At 38.3% G+C, this 25,328-nt stretch overlaps 1 protein-coding gene across 9 annotated transcripts in view; it reads left to right on the top strand.

Moving 5' to 3' along the window:
- The window catches only part of LOC106831846 (S-adenosyl-L-methionine-dependent tRNA 4-demethylwyosine synthase TYW1), a 213,488-nt gene that overhangs the window by 167,374 nt on the left and 20,786 nt on the right, over positions 1 to 25,328 (top strand). For 8 of the 9 annotated variants that reach the window (XR_011494170.1, XM_014842270.3, XM_044746296.2 and 5 more), the window contains 2 exons: positions 4,119 to 4,229; positions 12,400 to 12,567. Coding sequence is in view for 8 of the 9 variants with exons in the window: in XM_014842270.3 (XP_014697756.3) it covers positions 4,119 to 4,229; positions 12,400 to 12,567 (279 nt within the window). In the remaining variant the exon portion in view is untranslated. Of the gene's footprint in view, positions 1 to 4,118; positions 4,230 to 12,399; positions 12,568 to 19,019; positions 19,053 to 25,328 lie in introns of those variants that run through there. The other variant, XM_070484487.1, reaches the window with a different exon arrangement.

Genomic DNA, 25,328 nt, shown 5'->3' with positions numbered 1-25,328 from the left:
GTTGTTGGGTCTTGTTCTTTAATGCATCCTGCCACTCTGTGTGCTTTGATTAGAGAATTCAGTCTATTTACATTTAGAATGAATATTGATAGTTGAGGGCTTAATTCTGCCATTGTTTTGCACATTTTCTGATTTCTGCATTTCCTTTGTTTTTTGTCACGTGTATTTTGGACTACTGATTTGATTAGGTAGTTGTCTATGTTGGTTTTCTTCATTTTCTCCTTGTTTATCATATATGTCTATGTTCTAATTATTCATTTAATTTTTATCATTAGGTTCGTATAAAAAGTCTCGTAGATGAGATAGTCCATTTTCTGGTAGCCTCTTATCTCCCGAGAGTATACTGAATCTGTCCCCTTCCTCTTCCCCTTCTAAGTTATTTTTGTCATATCTCATTCCATCTTGTGTTGTAAGTTTGTAGTTAAAATGATGAGATCATTTTTGTTTTGGTGTTTTCCTTTTTTTTATCCTTGATGTAGAAGTTAAGTGTTTACCAACCTGATGTGATAGAGAGCTGCCTATTTTCTGATTATTGCCTACCTATTCATCTCCCTGCTCAGGGCTTTGCAGCCTCTCTCCTCTTTTATTTATTCTTTTCCTTTCAGATATGAGGACCTTCTTGAGGATTCCTTGTAGGGGCGGTCTTGTGGCAGTGAACTCCCTTAGCTTTTGTTTATCTAAGAAAGTTTTTATTGCTCCGTCATATGTGAAGCAGATTTGCGCTGGATTCAGTATTCTTGGCTGGAAGTTTTGTCTTTCACGATTTTCAACATGTCATTCCATTCTCATATCGTATAAGGTTTCTGCTGAGAAATCTGCTGAAAGCCTGCGAGGGGTTCCTTTGTAAGTTATTTTCTTCTGCTTTGCTGCCCTTAATATTTTTTATTTGTCGTTGACTTTTGCCAGCTTTACTCCTATATGCCTTGCAGTAGGTCTTTTACATTGACATAGTCAGGAGATTTGGTAGTCTCTTTCACGTGGATTTCCATCTCTCTCCCCTTCACTTCCCCTAGCCTCTGCTTCTCTCTGTGTCAAGCTCTGGGCCATCCCAGGACTGGACTGCTGGGCGGGGGAAAGGGCACTTTCTTATACCTGCCTGCCTCCCCCAACTTCTGCCTCTTTCTCTATGTGGTGCTCTGGGTGCTCACAATGCTCCACCAGCCACCACCTCTCTCCCTGTCACCTGCTCTAGGCAATTGTGGGGCTGGTGTGCCAGGCGGGGATGGGGTGTCTCTCTTCACCTGTGCGCTTCCCCCAGCCACCACCCCTCTCTCTCTCCACCGTGCTCCGGGTTATCGTGGGACTGGAGTGCCGGGTGGTGATGGGGCGCCTCTCCTCACCTGCGTGCTTCCTGCTAGCTACAGCCCCTCTGTGCACTGTGCTCCAGGCGATCCTGGGGCTGGTGTGCCAGGCGGGCTCAGAACACCTTTCCTCACCTGCACACTTCCCCCAACTGTCACCCCTCTCTCTCCATGGATTCTTGCTGATCAACTTCCACTCCCTCTGGGGGATCCAGCCCCACCACCACCTTCAGACGTATGGGTGCATGGGTCTCTCAGACGTCTTTTGTGTTGCATGTATGTCCTCTATTGGTGTATGAATGTCCTTTTCATTATATTTTAGAGGGGAGAGTCTAAGGGAAGAGCTTACTCTGCCATGGTGCTCTATACATGCATGTTTTATCTCACAGTTTTAAAAGGTTTAGCAAAGTAAGAGAGAGTCTGCCCTGGATTCCTACTGTTTGGGTTCACATTGCTGCTTTCAGCTGTGTAACTTTTTGAAATTTATTTAACAGCTCTAATCCTCAATTCCATATCTATAATGTGAAGGTAATAAACCTATTTTGTAATGTTTTTGTAAAGATTAGACAAATATTGGAATCTTTGCTAAGATATTAAGCACTTACAACAACAGCTGGCATATAGTAAGTGCTGATGAATTGCTAACTCCTGCTGCTGTTGTTATTGTTGGTATCTTTGCCAGTTTATTTGTTCAGAGGAATTTTAAACTCCCATTGGAATTACATTAGATTTATAAATCCATAATGGCTCTTCATGTTTTTGTTAGTGTCTCTCAGAAAAGTTTATTTTATTCACTGTCCATGTTATTTCATAAGTTAACGATTAGGTATTTTATAGATTTATTTTACAATTGTAAGTAGAATATTCTTTGCCTTCTGTTTTATAATTGTATATATAATGTATATCTAGCATATGTTTGGGAAATAGTAGCAAATACTTGGTATGATTTACTGCTCTCAGGCTTGGTTCTAGGTGCTACATGGATTAACACTTTTAATCCTGTATAAAACCCCCATTTTACACAGTTAGAACCTGAGAACAGAAAATTAAAGATAGCTAGTACGTGGTCTGGGATTCACTATGGCCCCAGAGTCCACATTTACCCCACTACTCTCTGCTAGGAAAGCTATTCATTTTTATTTTTATTTGGTAACTGGCTATTTTTCCTTAATCTGATTTTTAGCTCATTTTCTTAGGTTTCCAAGAAGCCATTTATATCATTTGCAAGTAATTGCTTTTTGTATACTGTCCAGTAATTCTTATTCATGTCTTATTGCTTTGATTTTAACTTTCAGAAATATTTATAGCATTATTCTGTTAGTCGGACTGAATGAGAAGGCCTCTATTTCTTAAACTACTAAGAATGGCATTGCCTATTGATTGGAGAGTATTTTCTTTATGTTAAGGGTATGTTATTTTAATTTTTGTGTTTACCATATGGTGTTTGATTTGTTTATTCTGCTTTGTTTTAAAATCAGGATGGTTTTTAAAGTATATCAGATGTTTTTGTGTATCTATGAAGATGATCACATGGCTTTTCTGTGTTGAACTATTAATGTTATGAATTGTATTCACATATAGCATAATATTGAATCGTCTTTGCATTCCCAGAATTTCTAACATAGTGCTGAACTTTATTTGCTGAAATTTCTATAAGATTTTTGCGTATATAAGTACAAGTGAGCTTGGTCTGCAGTTCTCTGCCATTTTTGTTAAGTATTTAGCATTGAGTACATTCTAGCTTATGTAAAAGGAATCTGGAAGATTTGTCTTTTGGTGTATTATATACTGCATTTAAAAAATAAATTTTGAGTATCTTTTCTGGTATGGCTGCCTAATACTGTTTGTTAAAGATCTCTTGGTTTTCTTCATTAAAGATTTTAAGTGTTTCTTATTTTTTACAAATTATGGAAATCTTCAAACGTAGACAGAAGCAGAGAGATTGGTTTCATTTTGTTCCTCTCTCACCTCACTTTGTTTTTCACTTGAATATTTTGAGCCTTGCTTCTTAAAGCATGGTTTGAGGTTTAACAGCATGGATTTTAATTACCTGGGAACTTGCTACGTATGGAGGTAATCATGTACACAAAACCACATGCATCACATCACCTTTACCTGATTCATTTGGTTATAGGCAAGTCACAGGTCCTGCTCCCACTCTTGGTTTAGATTTTAAACTATTGTCAATAATGTTGTTCTGAGATGTTTAAATCGTAGATCCTAGAAGGGAGCTACAGAGTCTCAGGGTATAAACTTTTTGAAGACTTTGATGACTATAGTCTAATTACCTTTCAGAAAACCAGTATCTCTTTTTGTTATATGGTAAACAAATGGCAACAGTGACAGCTCATAAGTTTGCCTTTTCTGCCAATGGGATCATTAAATAATGAGAAAGCAAGAAAGAGGACAAGAGTCATTAGAAAATCTCATCATAAACAACTTGAGTGATTGGTACCTGAAAGCTGGAGGTTATTTGAATTAATTTTCAACAGTCCAAAACTGGTCAATTTACTATTCCTTGCTAAATCTAATTCAGTGTGTATTTGTCAAGAAACTTCTGGGTCCCTAATACAGTGTTAGATTATTTTGAGTGTGAGGAAAGAAATATACCAATATCTGTGCCTTTATAAGGCTTATGGGAATTTACTACATTGTTTACCTTTTTTTCATCTTTGTACAAAATATAACTTCTATTTATAGTAGCTCATGCTGGATTTCACCTTACTTGGGTTCTCTCTGGGTTGAAGAAATTTGAAAATCTTCCCAGCTATGTCTTCTACCAAAATAAAAACAAAGTCGGCTTTTCCTTTGTTTTAGCAACAGCGTACTGTCTACAGACTAACTCTAGTGAAAGCATGGAATGTGGATGAACTCCAGGCCTATGCTGAGCTGGTGTCCCTGGGAAGTCCTGACTTCATTGAAGTAAAGGTAAGTTCCTGCTGGCCAGTGCCATGCACATTTCCCTGATGCTCTGTTGGCCGTGGTGGAGTTAAAATCTTTTAAAACTCCACATTTCTCAGATGTTTTGTTTATTCATTCAGAAATATTAATCAGGAACCTGGCACTGTTCTAGGCATTGGAGATAAAAGCAGTAAAGACTAAGCTTTTGCTCTCATAAAGCTTATATTTTAGTAAGAGGTAGACAACACAAAATGAATAATTAAAAATGACATAGTAACATTAATAGGCTGAGAAATAAAATGTATTATAGTGAGTAATTGGTTGGCTTTTTAATAAACTTTTATTATGGAAAACTTCAAACATATACAGACATAGACTGGTCTAATGAACCCCCATCTGTCTATCACCCAGCTTCAAAAATTATCAACTCATGTTTCAACTATACCCCTCCCCATTTCCTCTGCCCTTCCCGTATTATTTTGAAGCAAACCGCTACATTATATCATTCATCCATAACTGTTTAAGTATATATCTCTAAAATATATGCACTCATTTTAAATACTTATTCAGAATACTGTTCTCACAACTAAACAATTTTAACAACACTCTCTTAGTATTGGAACATATAAGGTTTCAAACTTGACCGGTGACTTCAACAATATTTTTGAATCTGGATCCAAATAAAGGCCATTCATTGTAATTGGATATTTCTCCCTTAAGCTTCTCTTAATCTGTTAGTTCTTCTGCTATGTATTTTTCCCCCTTGTAATTTATTTTGTTGAGGAAAATTGGTCATTTACGCTTGCTAGTTCCCCATATTTATATTTTATAATTTGCTGATTGCATGTTCCTCTGCCCACTGTGTTTCCTGTGGATTGATAGTTAGATCAAGGGAAGATTGATCAGATGTGTGTGTGGGGGCGGGGTATGTGTGTTTGCTTTTCAAGATTATTTCACTGGTGGTATTGTATACTTCCAGTGGGAGGCATGTAATGTCTGGTCATCTGTGTCATATTTTTACTGGTGTTTTTTTGAGATGGATTTCTATAAATGGATTGATGTGTCAAAGGGTAAGTGCATATATTATTTTGCCAGATATTGTGGTTGGCTGTTTTATAATTCATGAGCAGGAAGTCTTTTCTGAGGAGGTGAATTTTTTTAAAGTGATACCTGAATAATAAGATGCAACACAGTATGCAGAGACTTGGAGTCACAGCATTCTGGGCAGATGGCACAGCTAGTGTACAGAGGTCCTGTGTGCTCTCAGTGGGGCTGTTGGAGTGGGCGCTAACACAAGATGAGTCAGAAAGGTGAGATGGGGCCAGATTTTGTTAGGCCTTTCAAGCAAGGATAAGAGAATTGGATTGTATACTCAGTTGAATGGTAAGCTTTTTAATACTCGGTGTGCTAGGAAAGGGTTTTAAGCTGGAGAGTGGTGTGATCTGATGTATGATTTTGAAAGATCACCCTGCTGCTGTCATGAATGGATTATAGAGGACAGTAGTAGAAGTAGGTAGACTGGTTACAAAGCTATTTCTTAATCCAAGCAAGAGATACTATGGTTTGCAGGAAGGTCATTGGTAATATAGTTGGAGAGGATTGGGGGCAGTTGGGATAAAATTTGGAATAGAACCAGCGGAACTTGTTGCTAGATGACGTGTAGGGAGTGAAAGAACAAAAGGAATCAAGAACAGCACCTGGGTTTTTAACTTAAGAAATTGTGTGGATGTGGAACATTTTATTGAAATAGAGAAGAGTGGGGGAGGGAGGCAGGTTTGGGGAGTAATTTCATGAGTTCTATGTTGGTCTTATTAAGTTTGAAGTATCTTGTAAATATCCAAGTATAGGTTCAAATACGCCATAGGATATAGAAGTCTGGAGGTCTTGGGATAAGACAGGGCTGGCAGTAATGATTTGGAAATCGTAAGCATGAGAATGATAGTTAAAGCTATGGAGTGTTGAGGCAAATAGCTTTGTTGGACAGCTAAGAATCCACAAAATGAGAGAAAGTACCCGAAAATTCACCCAGTGTCCAAAAGTTCTTCACTTGATGTTTATGAAGCTGAATGCACCCTGTGTCCTATCAGAGGCTATTTCAGAGTTTTGCAGCTATCTTTTAGTAAGTTCAGCTTTCTGTGTTACTGTACTCTGGAGGGGTGGGGAGCTGAGAATAGATGAAATGTTGCTGTCTGAATTGTGGCATTTTATCTCTAGTCAGGCCACAGACACTCCTTTCTTTTGAAATTGGTCTTAATTTCAAAAGGCTATCCTTGGCAAGAACTCTAATGATGCAAAGATAACAGACTACATCTGAAAAATATGTTTTAGTTTAAGAAAACCTTGCCAATACCAGGGATTAGTGGTGTTTTAATTTATGATTTAGCTATTAAAGAATGCTGCCTTAAATTATGTTGCAGTAAAACCTCTATTATAAAGCAACTTCACAGGATTACGTGGTCACCTTTTTCCATTTTCCTTCTTTCTTTCCTTTCTTCCTTCTTTCTTTGCAGTCATCTTTTCTATAATAAGTGAGATATTTTATAATCTGAAAAGAATCAACCAATATTATTTTTTAAAGAAAGATGGCTACTTTGTAAACTGTAATTCTCTAATGGGTATGTTTTAGTTGGGCATACTTTTAACATAACTAGGAAATAGATAATGCCTTCTGTCTGTGACTGAGATGTTATAATGGCATAGTTTCTTTCAAACAACGTTTTCGTTTTACTATTTTATCCCTGCATTCAAGAAATAACTTTGGAGCTCTCTCCATGTGCCAGGCTTCCTCAAATCACCAGAGATACAAAATTTGATATGGATATGCTAGTTGGGAAATAGATGTCTTACTGAATAAGGCAAAGTCTATAGTAGTAAAATGAACTACTTTGGAAGATTTTATTTTAAAACTCTTGGAGAAATATGTAATCTAATCATAATTTAAAATGGTAAAATATAATGTGGTAAATAACAGTTTGTGTTGTGTTGGAGGAAAGCTTGGAGATGAGGAACTTGTCTCTCGTAGAAGACCTGCAGTATCAAGTGGCTGGGCCACTGGGGACTGGATCAAGTGCTTTGTTAAATTCAGCTTTCATTTGTCCAGCAAGCTAGTGAAGTATCTTCCTTTTAAACTGAAGTAGGAAAAAGGATCTTTACAGAATATATTATACTATTAAGAAACAAGTAATAAAATAATATTTATTATTTGATTACATTTTAAACTGTATATGTTTAGATATATTTATATAAGAAAAGTATGAAAGATGTATATCAGATTGTTAATAGTATTCTTTTTGGGAGGTGGAGAAGGAAAGACTTATTTAAATTTACTTGTATTTCTGTGTTGTGTGAATTATTACAGTGAGCATGCATGGCTTCTGTGATTCAAATGATTGAAATGAAATCAGTAAATGGAGAAGGCATGCTTTCCTGTTCAATAGGGTTAAACTATTTCATGTCTGAAAAGGCAACTTTTTTTTCCCAGGTAATTTTATTGAGATTATAATGGTTTATAACATTGTACAATTGCAGGTGTGCATTATTATTTATCACTTCCTGAATACACTTCATTGTGCTCACACCCAGTAGTCTGATTTTTATCCGTCAGCATACATATGTGCCCCCTTTATCCCTTTCGCCCATCCCCTAACTCCCTTCCCTTCTGGTAACCACTAATATGTTCTCTTTATCCATCTGTTTGTTACCTTCCACATATGAGTGAAATCATATAGTATTTGTCTTTCTCTGTCTGGCTTATTTTGCTTAACATCCTACCCTCAAGATCCATCCATGTTGTTGCAAAGGGGACAATTTTGTCTTGAAAAGGCAACTTTTTTTGTTGTGTTATTATGTTTAAAATTTTCTAAAATAGAGCAGTTTTTAAAATAGTAGTAATAAACCCTCTCCAAAAAACATTTAATAAGAGCTAGCAGTGTGACAGGCTGAGATAACCTCAAAGTCTTCCAAAAACAAACGCTTAGAAGTAAACATGTTCTGATAAACATTCTTTTAAGAGCGTAAGCGATCTGTGCGGTCTATAAGGGAACTCCTTGGGGGCTGTGAAGAACAGCGACCGGCCTGGTGGTACTTCACAGCTCCGGTAGAGACAAGACTTGGGTTTAAAGGACAGAAGACTAGGCCTTTTCACCTTCATTGAAAGGACGAATTAGGATGAAATGACACAGAATGGCACTTGGAGGCTTGTCTCTTAAATATGCTCTTGGTAAAAAGAAAGATCTCCCAGGACCTAACCCTCAAAAAGGCTTGGTGTTAAAATTTAATAGTACTTCAAGGTCACATAAGTGCCCTGAAGATGTGAAATTCATAATACAAGTAGACCCTAGGCTAGTGATATGCCTGGGGCTCTCTGCAGAAGGAAACACAATACTGTTCATATCCTTTATCTGTGTTTCCCAGACGTGTGTGCATGTGGAGGGTGTGGGGGGGTCTGTCATAGTCTGCACACACTGGAATCTCACGTAGGGAAGGGGGAAGAGCACAGCTTTGATAGGTTCCTCAAATGTACTGATGTAGCCTAGGACAGATTACCTCTCCTTGAGCCTAAATTTCCTCAATAGTAAAATTAGAATAACAATATCAATTTAATAGGTTTGTTTTGAGAATTCAATGGGGTAACATATGCCTGGATTCAGTAAATGTTCAGATGACTTTCCATTAAGTACATTTATTTAAACTAAATCAATAGAAGCTATCTCCTTATTGATTTCTTTTCTTTCATTGCTAGTCTTGTAAAATATTTTTTTCTGTTATAGTTCCTGTGAATTAACACATATTTTTAGCTTCATTAGGCTTAAACAGGCCTCTATTTGCTAGCCTGAAAATCTTAACTATCATTATTTCCTTGCTTGTTTGTGAAAATGTGTTTCATGTTACAAACATCTGTCTTATTGGAGAATTTTCATAACACAATTCATGTGTAAATGAAATGCTGTCTTTGTATTCTCTGCCTGGCATTGCACCTTGAGAATAGTAAGTGATCAGTAATTATCTGTTGTCCACTGATTTAACACTCTTACTCTTAGCACTGTAACTGCCTACAGAGCTCAATCCTTGCAGAATGCATCTTGCAAAACAGATGTCTTAGCATAGCCTCACTCTCTGTCTCCACACAAAGGTAAGGATTACCAGTTGTTCACGTGGGTAGCAGTAACCCGTGTTTATCAGTTGATTCATAATCATTAAAAAGTAGAAAAATCCTGAATAATATGAATGAAATTTTATGTTAAATCGGAAAAGAGTTCTGGAGTTTAATGTCATAGAAGAATATGTGACTTGATCCTTAGAGCATTTGGCATAGATTGGTTGGGGGTACAGAGAAGAACAAAGTACAGCCGCTGCCCTCTAAGCTCAGAATTGAGACACATCGTTATACTAGTTATCTGATAAGAGGTATGCACAGGATTTGGTGAGATTGGGGTCAGATGGGCTAGGGGTTCCTGAGTGGAGATTAAGGAAATGGTGGAGAATTTAGCCAGGTAGAGACTGGACACTGAAGTGGGGCAGTCCAGTGAGAAGGCTTCATGTGCCATGCTGAGAAGCTTGGGCTGTTTTTGCGGGGGAAGCTATTGAGGCATTTTTAGGATAAAGGAGTGACACATTTTGGGTATATTGCTGCAAAAAGTCATGGAGACAACGTTTCTTTTCTCATTAAACTATAGGAGACGAAAACAATATCAGGAGTCTTCTGACACCCAGTCAGTTTAATTAGAATGTCGAATAGTCAAACTGCCAAAATACTACTCTTCCCACAGATGTTGAATCCACAGGTAAACTTTCCGGGCAGCCAGTAAAAAAGACCTTATGGCCTGTATTTCTAGAGCAGAGTGATCCATCCAAAAGTTACCAATGTAATGGTGTGGGTTGTGCTTTGCACTGTAAACCTGAAGATGCATAAGTAGTCCTCGTCTTCAGGAACTTTCTTTGGGTCTGCTTGTCACTCCTCAACCCTTAGATTCTGGAGTGAATGCTTTTGGATTATCACATTGTACCCATCTGTTTTCTTGAGGTCATTCTCTTTTCAAAATTGTGAGGGCAGAACTTGGTGCTGGTGATAAATGGGGCAGACGTAGGGGTAGTGGTGGGATGAGAAGGTGGCAGACAGCTGTGATAGAAGGGAAAATGAAAGGTTTTTCGACAATTTAGGATCAAGTGTGGTCAAGAATAAAGTCAGGGCAAGTCATCAGTAGACAAGATTGTAGGATGAAGTGAAGTAGCCAAAGCAGAAAGGGGAGCACCAGAGAGTGGGGCATTAGGAGCTAAACTGAGTGAAGGGTCAGGGGTTCTTGACGGTGACTCGACATACTAATTCACTGAGCCCAGTTTCTGCCCGTAGCATTTCTGTCATGGTGAAGCCTCAGGCTCTATGATTGGTTCAGGAAGTTACCCATACTGCCTACCTTACAGGATTTTGTCTGTTAAAATGAGAACGTTCATGTGAAAATCCTTTGTTACCTGTAAAGCATCATGTGAATGTTTGGAAAAGTATTATGTGAAGGCATAATAATGAACTATGGCATTCATTCTCTCATTTCATTTCCAGACCAAATCTCTCCTTAACATTTCATGATTTATTATTGCTGAATAAGAAATATTAAAATGCTTTTCAAAGTCATGTCATGAATTTAAGATCTTATCTAAAACCTCTGCTTCGGTGAACTAATTTTTTTAAATATTCAAAATAAATTCCTTTGAATTAGCTACTATGTACGTGGTTGTTCATGTAATTCACACATCATAAACAGTATTGAAATTGAAGTAAAGTTTATTTTCATAGCTAATTTGACCTATCAATAAATTATTTTCATGGTTTTTACGTATTTGGGTGAGTTTAGCACAACTTTTCAGCCATGCTTTCTTAAAGATTTTTTTAAACTATTGTATTATTTGCTTTTTTTATTCATCTAAAACTCCAACTCACTTTAATGAATTCTATAAATCATTGAGCTGATAGAGAGGATTCTCGTGTTTATTATGGGTCACCTGAGTTCCTGTTAAGCAAGTCATCTCAGTTTAGTATACCAGTGATCTTTTTGAACAGCCTTCTGGAGTAGAGCGTTTTGCAGAGCTCATCGGGGTTGTCAGCCAATCCTAGCCCTGCCTTCTGTAGGGTCAGGGTCAGTCTTCAGTGCTCATTTACGGGTTTTTGATTTAATGTTCTTCTACCCCCTCCAGTCTGTCTCCGTGTGTCTGTGTCATGTGTGTTGAGAGAGTGTGAGTGGTTTTTATTGTTGTTTTATTTTAGTTATTCCCTTTATTTTAGTTAGCAGCAGCATATCAACAGTATTCAAACTACTTGTCAAGAAAGTTTGATTCTGGGTTATTTAAAGAGCCTACAAAGTTAAGATATCTGTTATTACTACAAAATTAATCATTTATTATTATATAACTTACCAAATAGAGAACTTAGTTTTATGAAACTTTGGGGTCTTATATGCCTGGGCTGTCAGATAGAGTTCAAAAGAGTCAGAAGCCAACTTATCTTACTGCGTTGTACTGAAGAGGGATTTCTGTAGAGGTGAGGTACGTGTATATACATGTAGGTACGTGTAAAGGTATGTATGTATATCCACAGATTTATTGCGTTTTTGGCACGATTCCGTCTTTATACCTATCTGTATATAAAATACATTATAAAATAATCTTCTTAAAGAATAATTCAAAGGGATCCCTATCTGGCCCGTTTCAGAAAAACTTCACCATCTCAAATCTAAACTATACTGGAAAATGGGAGCACATCTTATTTTTGCAGTGAATAAATTGTGCAGTGAATTTTTATGGGTATCAACTATGCCTCCATTATTGTACTAGGGGATTATATTCCCTTGGGAATTAATCTATTATAGTGCACAAATGAAGCTGAATGAAAAGATATATTATTGGTTCAAATATATTATTGTGACTAGACAATATAGATTGTGACATAGCACAAAGCACAGGTGCCCAAGCACCAGCCTTGTCATAGAGTGGAAAGAGCATCAGCTTGGGCTCTCCAGTGCTGTCTTTGTCACTAACTACTTGTATGAGCTTCTAAGAAAATTTTATCATCTTTGTATCACTTTCTTCACTTTAAAATATGGATTGGATTGGATGACTTCCAGAAGCCTTTCCAGCTCTGAAACTCTTACTCTGTGACATTTAAGTAGGTCTGTAACTCTCTCTAACTGTTGTAATGTTCCCACAGGGTGTTACCTACTGTGGAGAGAGTTCAGCAAGCAGTCTTACCATGGCCAATGTGCCCTGGCATGAGGAAGTGGTACGCTTTGTCCATGAGTTGGTGGATCTGATCCCCAACTATGAAATTGCTTGTGAACATGAACACTCCAACTGCCTCCTGATAGCTCACAAAAAGGTAAGAATAACACAAATAGTCATTCTTCTATTATCCTTATCATTACTGCTCTTTTCTTCTCTCTTCTCTTTATTTTCCTCTCAGCCCTCTTATAGTGAATATCTGCTTGTTTGCTACCTTTTCTAAAACAAACATTAAGAAAGCTCTAAATTCTGCCTCTGGGGCTCATAAACTCTCTTTTCTGTGGAAAATTGCTTTGTTTTTAGGCCTCACCTAGGCACTTGAAGTGCTTTCTGCTTTGTAATTGGTGCATGCTAAAAAACAAAACCAAGACATCCTTGTAATAACCTCTAGTCCTTTTCCAAAATGACAAGGGAAAGCTAATATAGTAAATAACCCTCATATGAGTGTTTCTGTCAGAAGAAATATTGAGGTAGTTTATCAAATTTTAGATCACTTTGAATCTTGGCCTCTGGAGAAATTTTTCTAGGATTCTGGTTCCTGTTTTTTCCCTTTAGTGCTTTTATTGGACAAAATAGGTACCCAAATCTAGTGTAAATAATGCCTAGCACAGGAAAAATTCAGTTGTTGGTAGAGATAGGTCATTAAAATAAGGAGGAAAAAACCTTAATCAGAAGACCAGTGTTAGAATAGCTGTGATAATATATCCTTACTAAAATATTTACATAGAAATAATGTAGTGTCTGGGATTTAATTCAGAATATTATGAGGTGAGAAGTACATGGGTGTGTGGATGGGTTGAGGGTTGTTGAGGCTACATGATGGATACATAGAGGTTCATTAGACTACTCTGCCTAGTTCTTTGTTCAAATTCTCCTTTAAAAAATGCTTTTAAAAATGAGTGTGCATGGATGAACCTTGAAAACAATGCACAAGGTGAAAAAAAAAGCCAGACATGGTGATGTCAGCATCATGGTAGAGTGAGCTCTTCGCTTGGACTCTCCCCTCTAAAATACAATAAAAAGGACATTCATACACCAACAGAGGACTTAAGCACAACACAAAAGATGTCTGAGAGACCCACGCAGCCATACATTTGAAGGTGGTGGTGGGGCTGGATCCTCCAGAGGAAGTGGAAGCTGATTGATAGCTCTGCAGAGAGAGGCTGCGACTTGGGGATGTGAGCAGCTGAGAAGAGGTATCCTGTCCCCACCTGGCACTCCAGCCCCATGATCACCTGGAGCACAGCACAGTGAGAGAGGGTCTAACTGGGGGAGGTACGCAGCTCAGGAGAGGCACCCCACCCCCACCAGGTATTCCAGCCCTACACTCCAGCCTCATGATCGCCCAGAGTGCAACAGTGAGGGAGGGGCTGGCTGGGGGAGGTGTACAGCTGAGGAGAGATACCTTGTCCCTGCCGAGTGGTCCAGCTCCACAATTGCCCAGAGGGCAGCACAGTGAGAGAGGGGCTGGCTGGGGCAGGTGCAAACTGAGGAGAGGCACCCTGTCTCTGCCTGGTGCTCTAGCTCCATGATTGGCCAGAGCATGGCACAGTGAGAGAGGGGCCAGCTCGGGGAGGTATGCAGCTGAGGAGAGGTGCACCATCCCCGCTGGGCGCTCCAGCCCCATGATCACCAGGAGTGCGGCACAGAGAAAGAGGGACTGACTTGGGGAGGTGCACAGCTGAAGAGAGGCGCCCCGTGCCCATACAGCTCTCCAGCCCCATGATCTCCCGGAGCATGGTGCAGAGAGAGAAGTGGCGCTGGTGGAGCTCCATGAGTGCCCAGAGCACCACACAGAGAGAGAGGCAGAGGTTGGGGGAGGCACACAGGTATAAGAAAGTGCCCATTCCCCTGCCTGACATGCCAGTCCTGGGATCACTCAGAGCTCAACACAGAGAGTGAAGCAGAGGCGGGGGAAGTGCAGGTGAAGGAGAGGCCCCCCCACCTTGCCCAGTGCTCCAGATCTGCTGTGGGCCAGAGCATCACACAGTGAGAAAAGCAGTCAGTGGCTAGAGCTGGGGAGTCCCTGATCATGCTAGGCCCAGAATACACAGCACCTAATCCCCACCCAGTGGAGGTATGTGGCAATGGCGTCCAAATAACACCACCACGCAGAGGCAAAAATCCACACCATCAAGCAGTATGAGAAAGTATATGAAATCCCCAGACCAGAAGGAAAATGACAAGTACCCAGAAACCAACCCTGAAGACGCAGAAATCCATAACCTAAATGACAAAGAATTTAAAATAGCTATCATCAAAAAATGGAATGACAAGAAAACACAGAAAGACAAATTAACAAATTAAGGAGGTTCTTCACAAAAGAGTTCGATACTTTAAAGAAGAATCAATCAGAATTGTTGGAGATGAAGAACACAATGGTTGAGATAAAGAAAAATCTGGACTTTTGTCCCAAAACAACAGAACTGACAATATGGAAGACTGAATTAGCAATTTAGAGGACAGTTACTATAGAAATGCTTCAGAGGGAGGAGAAGAGAGAACTAAGACTAAAAAGAAATAAAGAAGCTCTCAGAGAAATATCTAACTTAATTAGGAAATGCAACATAAGGATTATAGGTATCCCAGAGAGGGAAGAGAAGGAGAATGGAGCAGAAAGCTTGTTCAAAGAAACAATAGCAGAGAACTTCCCAAACCTGGGGAATGAGACTACAAGTGCAAGGGTTGTGTTGAAGGATTACTTTCCTGTTATACCAGAAGACAGCCAGAAACTGAATACCAAGTCTTTTTACTTTGAAATAATTATAGATTCATAGGAAACTACAAAAATACTACAGAAAGGTCTCATGTACCCAGTTTTCTCCAGTGATAACATCTTTATGACTGCGGTACGTTATCACAACCAGGAAATAGACATTGGTACAATCAGTAGACCTTATTCAGATTTCACCAGTTTTGAACTCACTCATTTGTGTGTGTGTAGTACTATGCCATTTTATCACATGTAGATTGATACAATCGCCACCACCATCAAGTTAAAGACTGTTCTCTTACCACTAAAATCTTTCTCATGCTACTCCTTTATAGTCAAACCCACCCTCGACCCCCAGCTATCCCTAACCTTTGGCAACCACTAATCTGTTTTCCACCTCTTATAATTTTATCATCTTGAGAATCATGTATAAACAGAATCATAAAATATGTGAGCGTTTGAGATTGGCCTTTTGCAGTCAGAGTGATGCCCTTGAGATTCATCTGACTTGTTGCACATGTCAGTAGTGTGTTCCTTTTTATTGCTGAGTCATAGTCCATGGTCTGGATGATTTGTTTAACCATTTACCTATTGAACATTTTGGTTTTTCCCTGTTTTGGGCTATTACAAGTAAAGCCGCTTTGAACATTCTTGTACAGGTTTTTGTGTGGACATAAGTGTTCATTTCTCAGGGATAAATGTCCAGGAGTACAATTTCTAGGTTATATGGTAAGTGTATGTTTTGGGCTTGTTTTGTTTTTGTTTTTTTAGAGAGGTAGCTGTACTAGGTTGCATTCTTACCAGCAGTGTATGAAAAGTCCAGTTTCTCCGTATCCTAAGCAGCATTTGATATTGACATTTTAAGGTTAGCTGTTCTAAGACGTCTGTAGTGTTCTCACTGGGTCTTCATTTGCATTTCATGAACATGATCTATCTCTCCATCTATTTGATTTCTTTAATGAGCATTTTATAGTTTTATAGTTTTATAGTTTTCAGGACACAAGTCCTAATGAGCTTTGTTAGTTTTATACCTGTTTCTTTTTTTTATAGCAATTATAAAGTGTATTTTTAATTTCCAGTGTTGTTTGTGTGTGTGTGTGTGTGTGTGAGAAAGATTAGCCCTGAGCTAACATCTGTGCCAATCTTCCCCTATTTCATATGGAATGCCGCCACTGTGTGGCTTGACAAGTGGTGCTAGGTCTGTGCCTGGGATCCAAACCTGTGAACCCTGGGCTGCCAAAGTGGAGGACACGAACTTAACCACTACACCACCAGGCTGGCCTGGTCTAATGTATTTGCAATTTTTTAAATATGCATTTCTTCTTGGATATTTCATTTCTAATTTTTTAATTTATAATGTGTTTTTAATTTCAGTTTCACATGTTCGTTGCTAGTATGTAGAAATAAAATTAAATTTTTGTATGTTCTTGTATCCTGCAACCTTTCTCAACTTACTAACTAATTCTGGGAGGAATTTTTGCAGATTTATTAAGATGTTCTACATAGATCATTATTTCATCTACAGATAGGGACAGTTTTATTCCTTCCTTTCCATTGCATAGACTTCTAATACTTTATTGAATAAGAATGGTGATTTTGGACATCGTTCCCTTTTTTCTGATCTTAGGGGGAAAGCATTTAGCCTTTTCCTATTTAACATGGTGTTAGCTCTAGCTTTTTTGTACATGTTCTTTTCCAAGTTGAGGAAGTTACCCTCTATTCCTAGTATTTTGACAGTTTTTATTAAGAATAGATGTTGAATTAAGTCAAGTGTTTTTTCTCGATTGATGTGAGCATGTGATTTTACTGCTTTTATCTGTTAATATGATGGATTTTTGATTATTGAACCATCATTGCGGTCCTGGAATAAACCCTACGTGGTCATTATGTGTGTTTCTTGTTTTATATTGCTGACTTCTGTTTGCTAATATTTTGGTAAAGTTTTTGTCTTGTTATTCATGAGGTTCTATAGTTTTGTTTTCTTTTTAATTTTGTCTTTCTGTGGGTTTGATATCAAAGTAATACTGGCCTCATAAAATAGGTTGAGAAATGTTTCCTCCTTTTCTGTGTTCTAGGAGGGATTGTATAGAATTAGTGTTAATTCTTCTTTAAGTGTTTATTAGAATTCTCCAGTGAAATTGTCTGGTCTTAAGGATGTCTTTTGGAGGAGTTTTAAAATTATGAGTTAAATTTGTTTAATAGTGACAGGGCTATTCAAATTATCTTTCATCTTGGGTGAGTTGTGGTAGTTTGTGTTTTTCAAAGAGTTGGTCCATTTCATCTAAGTTGTGAAATTTATGTGAGTAAATTGTTCATAGTGTTACCTTATTTTCCTTTTGATGTCTGCACAACATTCCATTTCATTTCTGATTTGTCTTCTCTGTTTTGTCTTTCTTAGTCTTCCTTGAGGTTTGTTGATTTTATTGGTCTTTCAAAGAACCAGCTTTTTGTTTAATTGATTTTCTCTATTTTTTGGATTTCGATTTCATTGATTTCTGCCCTTCTCTTTTCTGTGCCCTTTTTTGTGTTTACTTTGGGTTTCTTTTGCTCTTCTTTTTCTAGTTTCTTTGGATGAGAGCTAAGATTATTGATTTTGCCTCTCTTCTAATGTAAGCATTCACTCTATGGCCCATGGGTTATTTAGTAGTTTGCTGTTTGGTCTCCTAGTGTTAGGAGATTTTCTTCTTATGTTTCTGTTATTGGTTTCTGGTTTGATTCTGTTATGGTCAGAGAACACACTCTGTATGATCTCAGTTCTTTTTGATTTGTTGAGGTTTGCTTTATGGACCAGGATGTGGTCTATCTTGGTAAATGTTTTGCATGTGCTTGCTAAGAGTAAGTGTTCTCCTATTTGTCAGTGACTGTTCTGTAAATGTCTACTTCATCCTGTTGGTTGGGGGTGATGTTGAGTTCTTCTGTATCATTGCTGATTATCTGTATAGTTCTATCAATTGTTGATTGAGAAGTATCGAGGTCTCCAGCTGTAATTGTGAGTTTTCTGTGTCTCCTTTCAGTTCCATTATTTTTTTGTTTCACGTATTTTGCAAGTGTGTTGGCTGGTGCATACACATTTTGAACTTCTATACCTTCTTGGTGGATTTGACCCTTTTTTCGTTATATAATGTCCCTCTCTATCCCTAGTAATTTTCTTTTCTTTGGAGTCTGCTTTTTCTGGCGGTAAGGTAACCACTCCTGCCTTTTTTTTCTTTGATTGCTGTTTGCTTGTTTTTGATATGCTGTTTGTATATCTTTTTCCATCCTTTTACTTTCTACCTACCTATATCATATATTTGAAGTGAGGTTCCTGGAGACAATGTATAGTTGGTCATGCTTTTTTAATGTACCTGCCAATCTATTTTAGAATTCCATTTTGATTTATCTGTAGTGTTGTTGAGTGTATTTCTTTGTGTAGACTTTTTAGTAGTTGGTCTATTACATTGTACGTATATATCAAACTCAACTGAAGTCAACATTTTGCTAGTTTGAATGAAATGTAGAAATCTCTCTTTAAGTCCCTTAACCTCCCTCATTTAAATATCTTAAATATTTCCTGCACATACATTGAAAACCATAATAGGTAATGTGATGAATTTTGCATCAGCCATTAGAAAACTCAAGAAAAGAAGATAAGTTGATTGTATTTACCTATTGTATTTACCTATATTTTTACTCTTTCTGTTCTTTCTCCTTCCTGATGGTTCCAAGTTTCCTTTGGAATCTTTTCTATGTGTCTGAAGAACTTTCTTTAGGACTCTCTTTAGAGTTGATGTGATGCAACCACTTCTTTTAGTTTTTCTACTTCTGACAATATCTTGGTTTCCTTTTCTTTCCTAAAGGATACTTTTGCTAGATAAGAATTCTGGATTGACAGTTGTTTTCTTTCAAGACTTCCTTCTGGCTTCCCTGGTGTCTCATGAAAAATCCTGTTATTTGTTTTTCTCCAGTAGGTAAGGTATTGTCTCTGTCTCACTGCTTTCAAGATTTTATACTTTTCATATCTTTAGTTTTCAGAAATTTGATTATGATGTGTTTTGGCTTAGATATCTTTGGGTTTATCCTGTTTCAAGTATGCTCAGTTTCTTGAATCTGTAGGTTTATGTCTTTTACAAATTTGGGAAATTTTTAGCCATTGTCTCCTCAAATACTTTTTCAGCCCCACTCTCTTTTCTCCTCTCTTTTTGCGACTCTGACCACACAAATACTAGGTCTTTTGTTTTGGTCCCACAGGTGTCTGAGGCTTTGTTTCTTTGTTGTTAAGGTTGGATACTTTGTATTTTTCCAATTTCAAGTTCACTGGTACTTTATTCTGTCCTCCCATTTCCTATTGAACGCATCCATTGAGTTTTATTTTGGTTATTGTATTTTTGAGTTCTAGAATTTCCATTTAATTCTTCTTTCTTTTATTTAACTTTGTTTTTCACTTGTTTCAAGTGTTTATAACTATCCGTTGAGGCATATTTATGGCTGCTTTAAAATCCTTATCAGATAATTCCAACATATCTGTCATCTTAATGCTGGTGTCTTTTGATGGTCTTTTTTAATTCAAGTTCAGATTTTCCTTTTTCCTAGTATGACAATTGATTTTCATTTGTATCCTGAACATTTTGTGTATTAGACTGTGAGACTCTCCATCTTATTTAAATCTTCTGTTCTACAGGCCTCTTTTGACACTCTGCCAGTGGGGATGAGATGTAGGAGAGTCACCTTATTATTGCTAGGTGGATGTAGAAGTCCAGGTTCCCCACTCAGGCTCCTTGACCTACTCAGGCAGGGAGGCCCATTGCTGCTAAGTGGGGATGGAAGTTCAGGCACTTCCCTCAGCCTCCTCTGATACCACTCTCACTAGGAATGAGGATCACCTCATTGCTGCTCCCCACTGACATTATGGCATGAAAGTGGGGCCCTCATTGCACCTGGGCTGTGGTGAAAGTCCTGGCTGTCCACTAAGCTTCCTCTGACACCACTCTAATGTGGATGGGGAGAGGCACATTGTTACAACTGGATGGGGATGAAAGTCAAGGCTCCCTACATAATTTCCACTGACACCACAGAGCAGGGCTGAGATCACAAGATTCTCCACTGGACTTTCTCTGACTCCTTCCCAGGAGTGGGGTGGGGTAGAGGTACAGTGCAGTACAGCTGGGCAAAGGTGGAAGTCTAGGTTCTCCACTCAGTGTTTACTGATGGGTGAGAATGAGGCCAGTTTTTCTCGTGGCCTCGGGAGGTTATGGTTATTGTCTGAAAGTTTTCTGTCTTGTTGGGCTACCCCTTTCCTGCCTTTGACTAAGGAGAGCAGGCTTTATTTGGGGTTTTTGTTCTTTTTTAATTATTCATGCCCATTGGTTTTTCTGGGTTAAAGGCTTCAACCAGGCTTCTTGGTTCCAGCACCCAGTCTGGGATATGCGAGCCAAAAATAAAACTCAGGGAACCATACTACTGTGTTGCTCCTCAGGTCCCGAGGTCCCTAGCTAGTCTGCCTTCTTATATCCACCCTTCAGAGTCTCCTTATGTTTCTTTCACACATAATGTATAAGGTTTTTAGCAGTACTTAGTGGGAGAAATATGTCTACTCCATCTTGTCCTGAACCAGGAGTCTTATAACTATACAGATTTTACATTTAAAATTTTTGGTTTTACTATCTTTCCAGTGAACAGTATTGCCAGTCCACTTGGCACTGTTTGTTATTAGCAGATTATTTCTACTTTGTTTGTAAACTTATTTTCTTTGTTTATGTTAAAAGTGTCACCCCTGAGGCTGGCCCGGTGGTGCAGTGGTTAAGTTAAGTGGTTAAGTGGTTAAGCATGTTCAGCTTCTCGGCAGCCCAGGCTTCACCAGTTCGGATCCTGGGTGCAGACATGGCACCGCTTGGCAAAAGCCATGCTGTGGTAGGCGTCCCACCTATAAAGGAGAGAAAGATGGGCATGGATGTTAGCTCAGGGCCAGTCTTTCTCAGCAAAAAGAGGGGGATTGGCAGTGGTTAGCTCAGGGCTAATCTTCCTCAAAAAAAAAAAAGTGTCACCCAGTATGATTTCAAGGCTTCCCCTGCAGTGTTGCTGGAAAAATTTCCCTGAAACTTACATGGAAACATTTTTTTCTAATCCTAATCAGATCCCATTTAATAAGTAGGCTAGCTGTACCTGTGACCATGTGACCAGAGGCTCCAGGAACCAAGGCAGCCCATGTTCCCAGACACTGCAGGAACTGCTGCAGCACCTGTGACTGGAGGCTCCAGGAACTGCAGTGGTACCTGTGACCCAGTCGCCTCCCTCTCCCACAGTGGTAGCACCTCTGTCCCCTGCCCTCCCAGCAGTGGGGGCTGCATCCAAGACCCCAGTGCCTCCAGCAATGGTGGCAGTGCCCATAACCTGAGGCTCAAGAAAGTGTGCCAGTGCCCCAGGCCAGAGGCTTCAGGAACTACAATGGCTCTTGTAACCCTGGCCCACCCAGCAATAGTGATAACACCTAGAAACTCAGCCCCCCTGGCAGCAGTGGTGCCACCATGCACGGAAAACCTGGGAGCAGCAGTGTAGATGGCACATGTGGCAAGAGCACCTGAGGCCGTGAGGAGCCCAGTATTGTCAGCATCAGAGCCCTTGACTCCAGTTCCCCTCAGCTGCAGCAGCACCTGCAACGTGGGCCCCCGACCTGCAGCAATGGCACCTGCAGACCCAGCAACCTTCGAAGATATGAATGTAGAAATGATTCAGGTGGAAGAGGAGAACTAAGATTTTTTTCAAAATGGAGAAACTCTACTCAAGAATTATGTGACTCAGTTAGGAAAAGCAACATAAGGGTAATGGGCATCCCACAGGGAGAATGGAGCAGAAAGCTTATTTAAAGCAAGAATACCTGAGAAGTTCCCAAACCTGAGGAAGGAACTGGATGTACAAGCACATGATGCTAATAGAACACTTAGTTATCTTAACACAAAAAGACCTTATCCAAGGCACATTATGTTAAAACTGTCAAAAGTCAGTGACAAAGAAAGAATATTAAGGATGACCACAGAGGAAAAAAACCAATAGCCTACAAAAGAAGCCCAGTTAGGCTGTCAGCAGATTTCTCAGCAGAAACTCAACAGGCCAGGAAAGAGTAGAATGATATATTCAAAATATTGAAAGATAAAAACTGTAAGCCAGGAATACTGTTATCTGCAAAGGTGCTGTCAGCAGAAACAGGGAAATGGAAACAAGATGCTATCTCATCCATGTGATCTTTTATACAAACGTTCAGAGCAGCCACAAAACATAAAAAGAATGAAGAAATTGAGAAACACATCACAGAAAACCAAACTGAAATGGCAGACAGAAGCACAAGGAAAAAGAAACAATGAAAATATAGAGCAACTAGAAAACAAAAGATAAAATGGCAGTATTAAATCCTTATATAACAATAAATACCCTAAATATAAATAGATTGAATTCACCAATTGAAAGACAGAGTGGATGGATGGATTATAAAACAAGACCCAACAATATGCTGCCTTCTGGAGATCCATCTCAGCTCTAAAGGTAAACAAAGGCTCAAAGTGAAGGGATGGAAGATGATACTTCAGGCAAATGACAACCAAAAGAAAGCAGGTGTAGCTATACTTATAGCTTCAAGCCACAAAAAGACAAAATAGACAAGTAAGACAAAATAGACTTCAAGCCAAAAAAGATAAAGGGAGACAAAGATGGACATTATATGATCGTAAAGGGGACAATCTATCAAGAAGACAAAACATTTGTTAATATATATGCACCTAACATAGGAGCACCGAACTAAATAAAGCAACTATTAACAGACCTAAAGAGAGAAATTGACAGCAACAGAATAATACTAGGGGACTTTAATACCCCACTTACATCAAAGGATACATCATCTAGACAGAAAGTCAACAAGCAGACATTGGCCTTAAGTGAAACACTAAACTAGGTGGACTTAGTAGATATATATAGAACATTCCATCCAAAAGCAGCAGAATATGCATTCTTCTCCAGTGCACATGGAACAGTCTCAAAGATAGACCACATGCTGTGAAATAAAACAAGTCTCAATAAATTTAAAAAGACTGAAATCATATCAAGCTTCTTTTCTGACCACAGTGGTATGAAACTAGAAATGAACTACCAGAAGAAAGGTGGAAAAGTCACAGATATGTGGAGACTAACCAACATGCTACTGAACAACTATTGGATCAATTAAGAAATCAAAGGAGAAATCAGAAAATACCTGAAGACAAATGAAAACACAACATACCAAAATCTATGGGGTGCAACAAAAGTGGTACTAAGAGGGAAGTATGTGGCAATACAGGCCTACCTCAAGAAACAAGAAAAAATCGCAAATGAACAATCTAACACTATACCTTATAGAACTAGAAAGAGAACAAATGAAGCCCAAAGTCAATAGAAGGAAGGAAATAATGAAAATGAGTGTGGAAATAAATGAAAAAGAAACTAAAAAGACAATAGAAAAGATCAAGGGAACTAAGAACTGGTTCTTTGAAAAGATAAACAAAATTGACAAAGCCTTAGCCAGACTCACTAAGAAAACAAGAGAGACACTCAAATAAATAAAATCAGGAATGAAAGAGGAGAAATTACAACGGATACCACAGAAATACAAAGGATTATAAGAGAATACTATGAAAAGCTATACATCTAAAAATTGGATAAACTAGCATAAATGTATAAATTTTTAGAATCATATAACCTCCCAAAACTGAATCAAGAAGAAATAGAGAATTTGAATAGACCAATCACTAGTAAAGACGTTGGAACAGTAATCAAAAACCTCCCAAAATGCAAAGGTCTAGGACTGTACAGCTTCTCTGGTCAATTCTACCAAACATTCAGAGAAGATTTATTACTTATCTTTCTCAAACGCTTCCAAAAAATTGAAGAGTAAGGAACACTTCCTAACTCATTTCACAAGGCCAGCGTTCTCCTGATATCAAAACCAGACAAGGACAACACAAAAAGAAGAAAATGACAGGCCATTATCTCTGGTGAACATAGATGCAAAAATCTTCAACAAAATGTTAGCAAATTGAGTACAACAATACTTTAAAAGGATCGTTCTCCATGATCAGGTGGAGTTTATTCTAGGAATGCAAGGATGCTTCAACATCCACAGCTCAATCAATGTGATATACCACAGTAACAAAATAAAGAAAAAAATCACATGATTATCTCAATAGATACAGAGAAGGCATTTGACAAGATTCAGCATCCATTTATGATAAAAACTCTGAATAAAATGGACATAGAAGGAAAGTACCTCAACATAATAACGGCTACTTATGACAGACCCACAGCCAACATCATACTCAATGGTGAAAAACTAAAAGGAATCCCTCTAAGAACAGGGACAAGATAAGCATGCCCACTCTCACAACTCTTATTCAACATAGCATTGGAGATTCTACCCAGAGCAATGAGGCAAGAAAAAGACATAAAATGTATCCAAATTGGAAAAGAAGTAAAACTGTCACTATTTGCAGATAACATGATGTTATATATAAAAAACCCTAAAGAATCCACCAAAAACTATTAGAAATAATTAGCAAATACAGTAAAGTTGCAGAATACAAAATCAGCATAAAAAAGTTGCATTTCTATACACTAGCAACAAACTAGCAGAAGAGAAATGAGGAATACAATCCCATTTACAATCACAACAAAAAAAAGTTAAAAGCCCTAGGAATAAATTTAACCAAGGAGGTGAAAGACCTGTACACTGAAAACTTACAAGACATTTTTTGAAAGAAATCAAAGAAGACACAAAAAATGGAAAGAGTCTGTGCTCATGGATTGGAAGAATTAGCATAGTTAAAATGTGCATATTATTACCTAAAACAATTTATAGATTCAGTGCAATCGCTATCAAAATCCCAATGATATTTTTCACAGAAATAGAACAAAGAATCGTAAAATTTGTATAGAACAACAGACCCCGAATAGCCAAAGGAATCCTGAGAAAAAAGAACAAAGCTGGAGGTATCACACTCCCTGATACCAAAGTGTACTACAAAGGTAGAGTAATCAAAACATCGTGGTACTGGCACAAAACAGACGTGCAGATCAGTGGAACAGAATCAAGAACCCAGAAATAAACTCACACATTTATGGACAGCTAATTTTTGACAAAGCAGCCAACA

The sequence above is a fragment of the Equus asinus genome, chromosome 14 (assembly GCF_041296235.1).
Source record: "Equus asinus isolate D_3611 breed Donkey chromosome 14, EquAss-T2T_v2, whole genome shotgun sequence".
Lineage (NCBI taxonomy): Eukaryota > Metazoa > Chordata > Mammalia > Perissodactyla > Equidae > Equus > Equus asinus.
This window is presented reverse-complemented; position numbering and strand designations above follow the sequence as displayed.